Raw genomic sequence first — 12,280 nt, 5'->3', positions numbered from 1 at the left:
GTAAGGGAAGTAAAAATAATATAAAAACAGGGAGGAGGACAAAACATAAGAAACTCATAAATATGGAGAACAAACAGAGGGTTACAGGACGGAGTGTAGGAGGGGGAGTGGGCTAAATGGGTAAGGGGCATTAAGGAATCTACTCCTGAAATCAGTGTTGCACTATATGCTAACTAATTTGGATGTAAATTTAAAAAGATAAATAAATAAAATTAAAAATTTAAAAAATTGAAAAAAATAAATGCCTATAAAAAAATTTAAAACAACATAAAAAAATCAAATAAGGGCTGCTAGATCCTAGGTGTGTTTTGGTCTGGTTGTTGAAAGAAGGTTGACAGATTAGAGAAAAAAGGAAAAGATAAGAAAAGAAAAAAAAGGAAAATGTTTTTAAATTAGAAAAAATGAATACAATAAAGTAGAATAAAATGAAATGATGAAAATCTAAAGAGAATTTTAAAAATTTACAAAAAAGTAAAAAATACAGTAGAAAAAATTAAAGAAAAATCTTTTTAATAAAAATGGAAAATAAAAATAAAAATTTTCCCTTTCTGTATTCAAGAATAAGAAAAGAAAAAAAATTGGATAGATGGATCAGGGAACAGAATGAAATACGATTGAAATTACATCTGGTCTCCCCTAGAAGTCAAACTATGAAGCACCTTATAGTCTGTAAACTAAGCAGGCAGAGAGACTTGTGGTGTTCCTCAAGAGCATGGTTAGCCCATTTGGGAGGGGCTTAGTGTCATGGTTCCATTCTCCACTAGATGGCACTGCTTAGCTTACCGGGGTGGATTGTTGTGGTGCTTGTAGGCATGTATGCACATGCGCAGATGAAAAAGGCATACCCAGCTACCCAGTCTCTAGTTTTAGAACTCTGTGCTCTCTCCTACTGGCAATCTACACCCCTCCTTGTCTCTGGCTTCTGTCCACTCCCTGCTTCTCCATTTTCTGTGACCAAGCCATCAGGCTGACAGGTGGCACTTCCTTTCTGAGTTTTATCTCAGATGGGGCTGTGTTTCCCACACCCCTCACTTCGGAGGGACTGTGGCTTTGACCCACTCAGACCCTCTGGGGAGGGTCTCACTGAGCAATGGCTGGGTGCTGGCCCGCCCCCAGGAACATCAGCAGGACCATGCTGCTGTCGATGACCAAAGACTGCTGCTCGGTGCCAGGCTGCCCCCAAAAAGTTTGTGCGATCGTGTAGCAGCAGCATGTCAAGGATTATGGTTAAATCACAACACATATCTGGCACCAGGCTTCACCCTTAATGTCCTTGTTTCAACACCAGTGAATGTTGTGTTCTCTGGGTTCTCCTTTGCCTGTGGAGAGGCCACACAGCCTCTACCAAATATCCTCGAAGCAAAGGAACCGCCACTCCCCATGTGACCTGAGGGCCTCCTGGACCTGGCTGTCTGCTCCTGGGGATTTGCCTTTCCCACCAGAGCACTGCCAGGCATTGATCTGCAGAGTTTTCAGACTCTGCACATCCCCTGTTTATAGAGTCTTAATGGAACTTAAACCCTCTCCTTTCTCCTTTTTCCCTTTTTTGTTCAGTCCCTTGTGGCTGTTTGCACTCTTCCACTTTCTCTCCAGCTACTTTGGGAGGGTGGTGCTCTTCCCATATTCTCCCTGCCATCTTCGTCCTCTCTCTGCAAGCAAAAACAGCTCCCTGCCCTCTGTGGTTTCTCTCTCCCCCAGTTCACCTCTCTGCACTGTGTACCTGCTGAGTTCTATGGTTCAGGTGGTGCAGATTATTGTGTTAATCCTCAAATCAGTTTTCTAGGTGTGCAGGATGGTTTAGTGTTGATCTGGCTGTATTTCATGGATGAGACACAAAAAAAAAACTTCCATGCTGTTCCACCATCTTGGCCCCTCCTCCAGAATTGTTATTCTGACCTGTGTTTGATGATCTCTAAAGTGTATACACTACCTCATAAAAAAATCAATTATAAAAAATAATATTAGGGGCACTGTGTGGCTCAGTAGGTTGAACGTCCAACACTTGACTACAGCTCAGATCATGGCCTCACAGTTTATGAGATTGGGCCCCACTTTGGGCTTTGCACTGAGCATGGAACCTGCTTGGGATTCACACTCTCTTGCTCTCTCTGCCCCTCTCACCCCCAAATAAGTAAACATTAAAAAAACATATTAAATATTAAATATACCCTGGTCAGAATGTTCAAGTACATATAGATATGAACATTTCCAATCAAACAATTATATTTTTTTTCTAAATTTTTAACAAAATTTTAAAAATAATTACAAGATATATTTGAAGCTGAACTCAGTGTGCTGCATTAAACACCTTTTTTGAAATGTAAATCAGAATCTGATTACCTCAAAAAGCCATCTGTCAGCCACTACTTAATTCTACTATAATTCAATATATTTGGGAAAAAACTCATGATTTAGTTCCTCAAAATCTATCATTCAGATTGATCACAAAGAAACAGCAAGAGAAATATGTCAAATGGGACCAGGTTGTTCACAAGTAAAACCTGCAATAATACTAGGGAAACACAGAAAATAATAAGGAGTTCATATGTAGGACGTAGGGAGGAAAACTGGGACTTGAACTTTTCTGAATTAATTTCTATTCCTATAGCAAATCCAAAGAAAATAAACTGTAAGAGTCCAGAGTTCCACTGAGCATATACAGCATGCTGCAGGTTGCTTTGGTAAGAAGAAGTGAAAAATCACAAGGAATGCTGGCTGGGGGGGAAGAACAAGCCACAAATAAATGAAAAAAATAGGACAAATCATCTAGACTTTCTATTTTCTTTTATTTTAATGACTCTCACATTTTGAACATATAAGTACAAGTCTCTTAAGTGACTTATTTCATTATCTTAATTTCAAATCGCTCACGGGGAATTGTAAATTAACAGCATAAACTTTTATATGTTCATAATGGTATGTATGTCTAAATAGAAAAAATAAGTACAAAGAAAGTTAGAGGATGATGAATTCTGGCCCAAAATCTTTGTTGGAATTGTAGAGGCTAAAGAAATACTCGGGGGCATCTGACTGGCTCAGCTGGCTAAATGATTGACTCTTGATTTCAGCTCAGGTCATGATCTCACAGTTCATGGGTTCCAGCCCAGACTCCAGCTTCATGCTGCCAGTGCAGAGCCTGCTTAGGATTCTCTCTCTTCTTCTTTCTCTGCCCCTCCCCTGCTCGCTCTCTCTCTCTCAAAATAAATAAGTAGACTTTAAATACATATATATGTATTTTAATATAGATTAATATTTACTAATATTAATATATATACTTATTTAATATATATTTTAAAAATATATATGTAAATAAATATATATTATAAAATATATATATAATAAAAAACAAACACTCAATGTTGTCAAAGAGTCATGATTTTTACAAGAAAAAGGAAGTGAGTAGATTCCTAAGAATTAGAGGAAATACAATTTCATTTCCTTCATATGTTAACATTAAACTGACTTAGCTGAAACATTTAGAATTCCACAGAACTTTCATCATACAAATTATTTCTTCAGTAGTAGTAGGAAATGTGGGTGAGGATAGTGAAAACTGAAATAAAAATTTAAAAAGTCTTGCAGAAGATAAAATATTATTTTACTCATCACGGCCAATTTATGTTAACAAAATGAAAAGTTTCAGTGTAATTTTGAAAGTAAATTCTAAACGCTAAGTCCTGACAGAAAAGAACATTTGTTCAAATGCCTCAAGGAAATTTGCCTGTTTTTCATGAAGATTTACTCTTTAGTGAAGTGTGCTACCACTGAAACCCAGAGAACTGTAAACATCTCAAGGTAATGATGTGGACCCTAATCCATACTTGAGCGGACTGTGCCTGGCACACACACGGGAGTTGCTGGACAGAGATGTGCTTACGGAACTGAGCTCTGCCCATGGGATCCACTGTGGATGCAGGTTTTGACGGAAAACTACCATAAGAAAGTGAGACAGCTGAATATTCTGTGACCTTTAATTAAGTCAACATTATAGGACAAGGCTGTAATGGAGAAGACTTTCAAAGCAATAGGTTCTTTTAAGAAACACTTATTATTGGAGCACATGGGTGGCTCAGTTGGTTAAGCATCTGACTCTTGACTCTTTCAGCTCAGGTCATGATCTCATGATTCATGAGTTCAAATCCTGGTTGTGATTTCACAGTTCAAGCCCCCGTCATGATCTCACGGCTCGTGAGTTTAAGCCCATGTCAGGACCTGAGCTGACAGCTTGGAGCCTGCTTGAGATTTTCTCTCTCTCCCTTTCTCTCTGCCTTTCCCCTGCTTGTATGCATGCATTCTCTCTCTCTTTCTCTCTCTCTCTCTCTCAAGAGAAAAAAATAAACTTAAAAAACACACATTATGTCTCAAGCATGCAAGGCATTTCATTAGGTGGTGTTGCAAGCATAAAAACAGGTAAGTTGTGATCTCTGCTTATGATCATGTAGCACTTTTTGTACCAATGAAGTTGGTTCTCCGTCAAGTCTCTTATTCCTATTTCTGATAGTACAAATGCAATTAGTAAAACTTAATATATCACTCTACTATGCCATTAACATGAATTAGGTTATTAAAAGGCTTGCAAAGGAAGAGCTTGTGGCTCTTAATATACTTGAATTCTTAGGTTAAGAAGAAAAGTTATATGAAATTCAACTACAAACGTTTAGATTGAGCTTTTCACACTCCAAAGCAATAATCACAGAGAATCCAAAGTGGAATTATAGACCTCACTTCATGCTTTAACCACCATCCTACTACTTAGGGTAGCTTTTCAGCAGCTTAGAATAGGTTTTTCATAGAAAACATGGGCAGACTCTGGTTTCTAAGAAAGTTGATATTTAGTTGATATCCTAATGAATATTAGTTTATTAATTATCATAATAACCCTAGGAAGGGCACAGAAGCACAAGACTTTCAATTGTGATAACATATTCTTCCTTGAAACGATTTTATTAGCTGCCCTGAATATATGCACATGAGTTTGTAAGGGGGTTTATGTGTTTTCACTCTTGGCCATCCCCACCCATTTTGAGGAAGAGACATCATATTCCTTATGGGTAAAATTGTGCAAAAAAAGAAAAAGTAGAACACTTCATTTGACTTTGTTTCTAGCACATCTCCTATTGCCAAGGAAAAATAATCACTCAAGTGGGACCACAACGCCACAATATATTTGGCTTACTATTTTTCAATGACAAAGTAGTATAAACCAGTAAATGCATAGAAAAGCTCTCTAGACACAGACTAAACAGTAAGTAGAGGATAAAGTGGTAAAAGGCAAATACAAGGTGGTATTTCTACAAGTTTCGGACCCCATCAGAGTTCTTTTCCACACTCCTCTTTGGTTATAAATGGAAGTATCCTCTTTTTCTCAGCCACAGAAGAGCTAACCCATTTGGCTGCTAATTTGTGCCTGACACTCTTCCAGCCCCAGCTGCTGATGACGGGGAAGTGGACATGTTTGCAATGCTACTGGGGAGGACAAAATAGATGCTTAAAACCAGTTCACATGGGCCGTGTGCCATGTGCCTGGAACTCCCTCCTGTCAGCCCTCTCCCCAACAAAGACAGAGACTCCTACTTTGTATACATGTCTCTGCTCCTCTGCAATTAAAAATAATTATAGCAACCATTTAATGGATAGATACTATGGTCCAGGGACTCTGTTGCGTTCTTTACGTTTAATTCACACAAGACCCAGTGATACTCATCGATCATCTGCTATGTGTCAGCAGTCAGTTAATGGCAGAGCTAGGATCCAAGCCCAAGTTTTCCTGGCTCCAAGATGTATACTTCTCCCATTTTACCCTGCCACTTCTCTAAGCAGTCATGATGTCCTTTTAAGTAGTTTTTGCTCCTGCCAGTATTCAAACATCATCCCCTTACAGTAAACACGTGTTCAGCAGACAGTGTAAATAAGAACCCCATTGAGTGTCCCCATGATTAGAAAAGAAAGAAAACTACAAATGTATCAGTACTTAGAACACTGTCTTTTTTAGTTAATGAATCATGAAGCCACTGAACCTTCCTATTGAAGTGAGCAATTTTCTTTTGGAATGGAGGTAATTTTTGATGGAGCGGAGTCTAAAATGGAAAAGAAAAATGCAAAACAGCCAGTCATTCTACTAAACATTAGCAAAAATATTAAAGTGCCCCCCAAATTAAAACCAATATATGTGAAGACAATTATGGCACATGGATTAAATGATAAAAGTGTACATGAGCCATGTATCTTATCTGAATATGCATTCCTTTCTATACAACTTAAAAGGCTTTTGTTTTTCTCCTAACTCTTCCTTTTGGTCTTTAAAAAGCAGTTATCTTTATGGCTGATAGTCATTGGGAGAATTACAAAGGCTTGATGACTGGAACAGTCTGAATGAGATGGTTCATGAAAACTAACGAGGCAAACCTGCATGTTACTTTAAGTTTATAGTACTGTTTCTTGGGAACAGGAACACAAAACCCTTCCAAACATGTTGAAAAACAAAATACTATTGAATCTAAAGTAAGAGTTCAGGGTAATATTAATATGTATTTTTTAGCTATCCACTGATAATAATTTGTGTATATTCAGAAGGAAGAGAGTACAAAACACACACATGCAAGTAAATCTGAAAACTTGGGGATGCCTAGTGCGTCTAAAAGACTTCGTACTTTTGGGAAGTCATGATCCTAACACTTAGCAACATTAATTACCAGATGAACAGCAGAGGGACAGTTTATTAGCAAAACTATGCAAGTAAATAAAAAGGTACTGAGTGTATATATGTACTTTGGAGTTTTTCATTAGTTCATTCATTCATTCATTCATCCATCCATCTAGACAATAAATATTTGTTGAGCATCTCCTTTGTGCTAAGTTCAGGGAATTTAGTGGTGAACCAAACCAACTTCCTCGGCTCAAAGAGCTTACATCCCCATTCGGTCTAGTCCCCAGAGAGACACAAATAGCAACTAGAACTTTACCACTCCATTGGGCGGCTGTGAATAGCCAGAGCATATGGGAGGCAGGACGGTTTAGTGGAAAAGGTACTGAAAGAAAGTAAGTGGATAGATGAAAGGTGAGAGAGAAGGAAGGGAAAGGGGGAAGGGTGGGGTGGGGGGGGGATGGAGAACAGAAAAGAAAGGAAAAGATGGAGATGGGGGAATGAACAGGAGCACGAGGACAAGGACAAAGGTGTACCCAGCAGGCCTTTGCATCAGAAAATGCAGGCTCTAGTCATATGCTTCTTCTACATATGTGAGCTTCAGGGAACAGCTTGCCCTCTCTAACCTATGCTTTCCTGATCTTTAAAACAAGGCTACTATGGCTGTGGTGAGAATCACATAAGATAATACATATAAAAACAATTTATAATTTATTAAGTACTTTAGAAAAGGGAGAGATTATTTAGTAGTAGTAGTAGTAGTAGTAAATAGGTCAAAGAATATAATTACACAGACTTTTTAAAGTGATACACAAGCATCCCAACACTTTCCTATTTATTCTAAGCAAAGAGAAAAGCATATAGACATAGAAATCATTTTGGCAACAGCCACTATTACTAATATCAAAGTTGAGATATTGTGAGGAAAGGACTAGGTTTAATCTAAGCCTATTTTTCAGTAAGCACTGACATTTTCCAGGGAAATCTGAAATGCCATTTGACACTTCTTCAAAACTACAGAGTACACACAGGAAACTTCCTAGTAAGTATTTTTGAACCTGCATACCATGAGAGAATGAAATACAAGTTTTAAAACCATTTAAATTGTTTCTAGTTATCTGTGTATGAACTACCTGGTGTTTTAATATTGGCAACTTTTATTTTACTATTTTTATATAACTGGAATGCATATTTTTTCCTAGTAGTATCACCAGGGGACTGAGATACAGAAACAATTAGGCTCTACAGTCCAGCACTGTCTTATATAGGAGACCAGGTTGGGAACGTCTGCTCTTAAACCTGAGTTGTATCAACCTGGACACCCTCAATCAATTTCTTCCCTTCGATTTCCAATATATAACTCTGTACCTGCCTCTCGGAGTCACTGGGAATATCTTTTACATAGTCAGCCTTGAGTAAAAGGCAACTGTTAACATTTTTGTTAATGCCAGTAACATTTGCCTGGTAGATTAGTTGCTCTCTTCTCCCTTTGACTTGTTCATGGAGACAGAATTATAAGACATTATCTGGCCTACCTGTAAAACCTGTTTGAAATCGATTCTAGATAACTTCTGGAAAATAAAATGTTGTTAAAACATACCAAAGTAAGGTGTTTGGGGTCCTATGCCAAACCACTTACTAGCCTTTCTTATAGCTAACACCAGTTAGATGGCAGCAGCAAAATCCAAACAAGTTTCCTTATTAAAGGCCTCAGATGACTTAATAATGATAATAATAGTAACAATTATTTCAATTCACTAAGGCTTCAGTTGGTACATACCAGGCATTCAGCTAGCCCCTTTACATAAGGTCTATCATTTAATCTCAGAATTACACTGTGAAATAGATGGTATTGTCACCATTTGCAAGTAAGTAAAACGAGAGGGAGCGAGGGAACGAGGAAGATCATCTTATCCTTAATGTCTGGCTTATCTCCATCTAAACCATCTGATTGTTCTTTCCACCTCAATACAGTTTCCCTGGGGATATAATGGTTTAATGGTACATCTCCATCAGAAACATTCCATGAGATTCTAAGAGCTCTAACATTTAAGGCTCTAAAAACCATATGTATGTTTAACTCAAGATGCCAGGAATACAGAATTTCTTGTATTTCAGGCTAAGAGCTTCATATATAGAAAGGTGCTTGTGATATAAGCCACATCTTAACAACAACAACAAAAATCTAGTAATTAAATGAAACGGAATTATCCCATAGCCGAAAAACTTATGTACTTTATATATTTTAAAGATATGCTGAAAAGAACTGTTAAAAAGATTTAAGGTTGATTTCCCCACCTATCTACTCGTAAGCAAATTGACTGCTGTTGGCTTAAAGCTCCAGCATCTCAAATAGGCTTTTATATACCAAAACTTACTGTTGGTGTTAAAAACAAGGAAACAATGCAATTAAGTTACTGGCAAGGAAAGCAAAACTCTGGCACAAGTAACACTGCAAAATTAATTGGTCCTAATTAGGCAGTCACTCAGCAAAGAGCAAAGTTGGAATGTCTATGTTGAAAGGTAATAAGCCCTATACATTTTGAGAGGAATCCCTCAGGAGACTGGCTGTAGGATGTTTCTCAGGTTGACTTTAAAAATATGGCTACAGAAACCTTTTCAGGGACACTCTGGCCCTCTTCGTTTGCTCTTGTCAAAGCAATTTATGGCTTTATCAAATTTCAGCACAATTTAATTTTGATTTGTTCTAGAAACTGTGACCTAAATTGGATTTAGTGATCTAACTGGATTGAGCAATAATAGGGGCAATGGAATAAAATGTGAAAATATATCCAAAGAAGAACTATAATATTTTTTTTCTGCTTCATTCACATTCATTCACACTTGCCCCATTCACCATGATATCAAAATTCTGTATGACTTATTTATCCTGCTTATGGTCACAGTTCAGAGAAAGTTCATCACGCTAGTTAAACTTGAACAAATGAACAACAAATGAACAAAAAATACACAGGAGAGACTATGCAGCTTCTCCACTTCTTTAGATTAAACAAGACAAAATCAATGCTTGAGAGTAAACATTTTGCTACTTTATCAGGTCCTAAGTTGAGCTGGAAGGACAATGGGAGCAAGGAGAAATCAAAGTCTTGAGTAACCTTTGTACTATATATCGCCTAACCCATGATTGTGTGATGTGCAATAATGATACAAGAAAGGTTACTAGTGAAGTTCTACACCTTCAAGATCACTTACATATCAATGTAGATAATTTTTCCAGACTGCTCTGTGAATCTAAAAACTCTGCACGAGTTGTCAGTATGCATCTATTCATCTAAAATACTTAAATACTTTAGCTAAGGTCCTTGCCATGGAGCCTCTTCATCCTCTACCTTTCTGGCTTCATGCAAGAAGAATATACATAAACCCATTACATTATACCAAGTAAGTATCACTTGTCATACTTCAATTCCACTTGGTGGTGCAACTCAACTTCCCAGGTTCTTTGTTAATGAGGTATTCAACCAAAAACTTTTCTTTGCAGTTCTGTGTCAGTATGTGTATCCAAAGCCTAACCCAAGGGAGGAGGGAGAGAAGACTAGAACATAATGGAAGCGAAGAAAAAAAATGCAGAGATGGGGGTGAGGGAAGGGAGAGCAAGAAGCCTAGACTCTGCCAAGAGCCCGCCCACTGGCTGGGAGATGGGAGCCTAACCTTGCTATGCAAGTCCCAGCTTGCAGGGATGGCAAAATAAGAGCAGACATGAAGATAAGAATTCATGCAATTCAGATTAATTTGCTCTTCAAATGTAGTCAACCTTCATATTGTTACTGTTAGAGGCAGGTAGGTATTCCACAATGAAATGAAAGTAACTTTCCTACTCATCAAATAATTTTGTCAGATCTGACAAAACTAGAACTTACCGAATTCTATCTCTCTGTGTTCTTGCATTCATGGAAGATACCAATAACCGTAAAACTGCCCCTCTTTCAAAATAGTAAGAAGCAGAGATTTCAGAAAAGTTTTCTGAACCTTTCCTGGTGGTTACTAATCTACAAAAGGGTAAGTGATTGAAATAGAACAGGGGATATTAAACCAGCAGTCACAGAACTGTAAAACTATTTTGTAGCCATACTATGCACACTTCATCACACACACCCGAAGTGTTAGTTGTGAAGTGTTGTAACCAACAGGGGCCAGGGAGCGATGACAGGCAGGGTTGCCTTTTGCCCATGGAGACCTCACCCGGACGGGCTTTTTACCTGCACCCACCACGAGGGCCCTGGGCTCACAGCTGCGGATGCAATGCAGAAGGGAGTTGGAGACAATGTTGGAATTGAGGAAGGCCACCACGCAGCCCAGCTTGGCCAGGCCGAACCACACATGGACGAAGTCAGGCTCGTTGCTCATCAGCAGAGCCACGGTGTCCCCCCTTTTCAGCGTGGAATGGTTCAGGAACACGTGAGCCACTCTGCTACTCCTTTTGTCCACATCCTGATAAGTGTAGATGTCTCCCTCATAGATGATGAAAGGTTTCTGGGGCTGCTTCTTGGCAAGACTCAGGAATTTATCCAGGACAGTGAACAGCTCCCCTTTCAGCACGTACATCTCCAGCCGAATTCCATAGCGTACCACCTTCAGCAGGTACCAGAAGTCATCCCAGAAATAAGGGAACACCAGTTTCTGCAAGAAATGCAGGAAGCCTATTCCAGCCGCTAGTCCTGTTAACCATGGCAGGAGCATGGGGGCAACCGGAACAGAGAGCAGCTTGTGATCCCAGCCTTTCTTTTCAAATGCAGCTTTCCGCAGAGACCACGGCTACCCAGAGCTGAGGGCTGGCACCTGCAGCTTGAGTCAGCCTTTCTGGGAGGAAGAGGGTGATCTTGAGAAACAGAATCAGAAGTGTGCACGGAAGAAATCGCCCCGAGGGATGCTGGGGATAAGGCTTAGGTCATCACCTATCAGGGGCCTCGCAATCTAGGAGTCCAATTCGCAAGCCCCGACGGCTGTCCGCGCCCTGCGGGGTTCTCTGGCCCTCTCAGCCCTCTCGCTGCAGGCTGGCTCAACCCCCGACGGCTTTGCGGCCCTGAGCCAACCCCACCACCCTCAGGAGAACTATGTCCAGGAGCAGACGTTCTTCTGCTGGGTGTGGGCTTTCGGGCGGCTGCAACTTGGACGCTGAATTCGAGCCTGGAGAAGCTGGAGTTGGCGAGGGCTGACAAGCGCAGCCGCTGCGGGTCTTAACCCGCCAGAAACCGCGCAGGGTCTCAGGGCCACGCCTCTGCCGGGGATGCCCCCAAGTCAGGTGGGATCCAGGCCCGAGCCCCGCCCCTGCTCCGCCCCGCGCCCCCGCCCCGCGCCCAGGAGCTCCCCCCTCCCCTCCGGGGGTACGGACACACTGGGTCCCCGCGAACTGCTCCGGGTGGCCACCATCTCCCCTGCTGGTGCTCTTGGGCTGGTGTATCTCTGCTCGGAACCGCGGCCGTGTCGTCCGCCTGTAGCCCGTCTCCAGGCTCCCGGCCAACCCCTGCTCGGGGCGCCGCCGCTGGGACGGCTCGGGCTCCGTCGCCGCCTCCTCTCTGGGCGTGCGTCCCGCCGCCCCGGCGAGTGTGCCGCTCGACCCGCCCCGGGCCTCTGGCCGGGAAAAGACGGTCCCGAATGCAGGGAAAGCCGGGGATC

General features: G+C 40.7%; 1 protein-coding gene across 2 annotated transcripts in view; it reads right to left on the bottom strand.

The window, feature by feature from the left end:
• SLC27A6 (solute carrier family 27 member 6) overlaps positions 1-11,894 on the bottom strand; it is a 74,522-nt gene extending 62,628 nt beyond the window's left edge. For both annotated transcript variants that reach the window (XM_007087797.3, XM_042983351.1), the window contains exon 1: positions 10,864-11,894. In XM_007087797.3, the coding sequence (XP_007087859.2) occupies positions 10,864-11,344 (481 nt within the window). In that variant the 5' untranslated portion in view covers positions 11,345-11,894. The remainder of the gene's footprint in view (positions 1-10,863) is intronic.
• Positions 11,895-12,280: the final 386 nt, after the last annotated feature.

Source organism: Panthera tigris, chromosome A1 (assembly GCF_018350195.1).
Source record: "Panthera tigris isolate Pti1 chromosome A1, P.tigris_Pti1_mat1.1, whole genome shotgun sequence".
Taxonomy (NCBI): Eukaryota; Metazoa; Chordata; class Mammalia; order Carnivora; family Felidae; genus Panthera; species Panthera tigris.
Note: the sequence above shows the minus strand (reverse complement) of the source record. Positions and strands in the feature narration are given on the sequence as shown.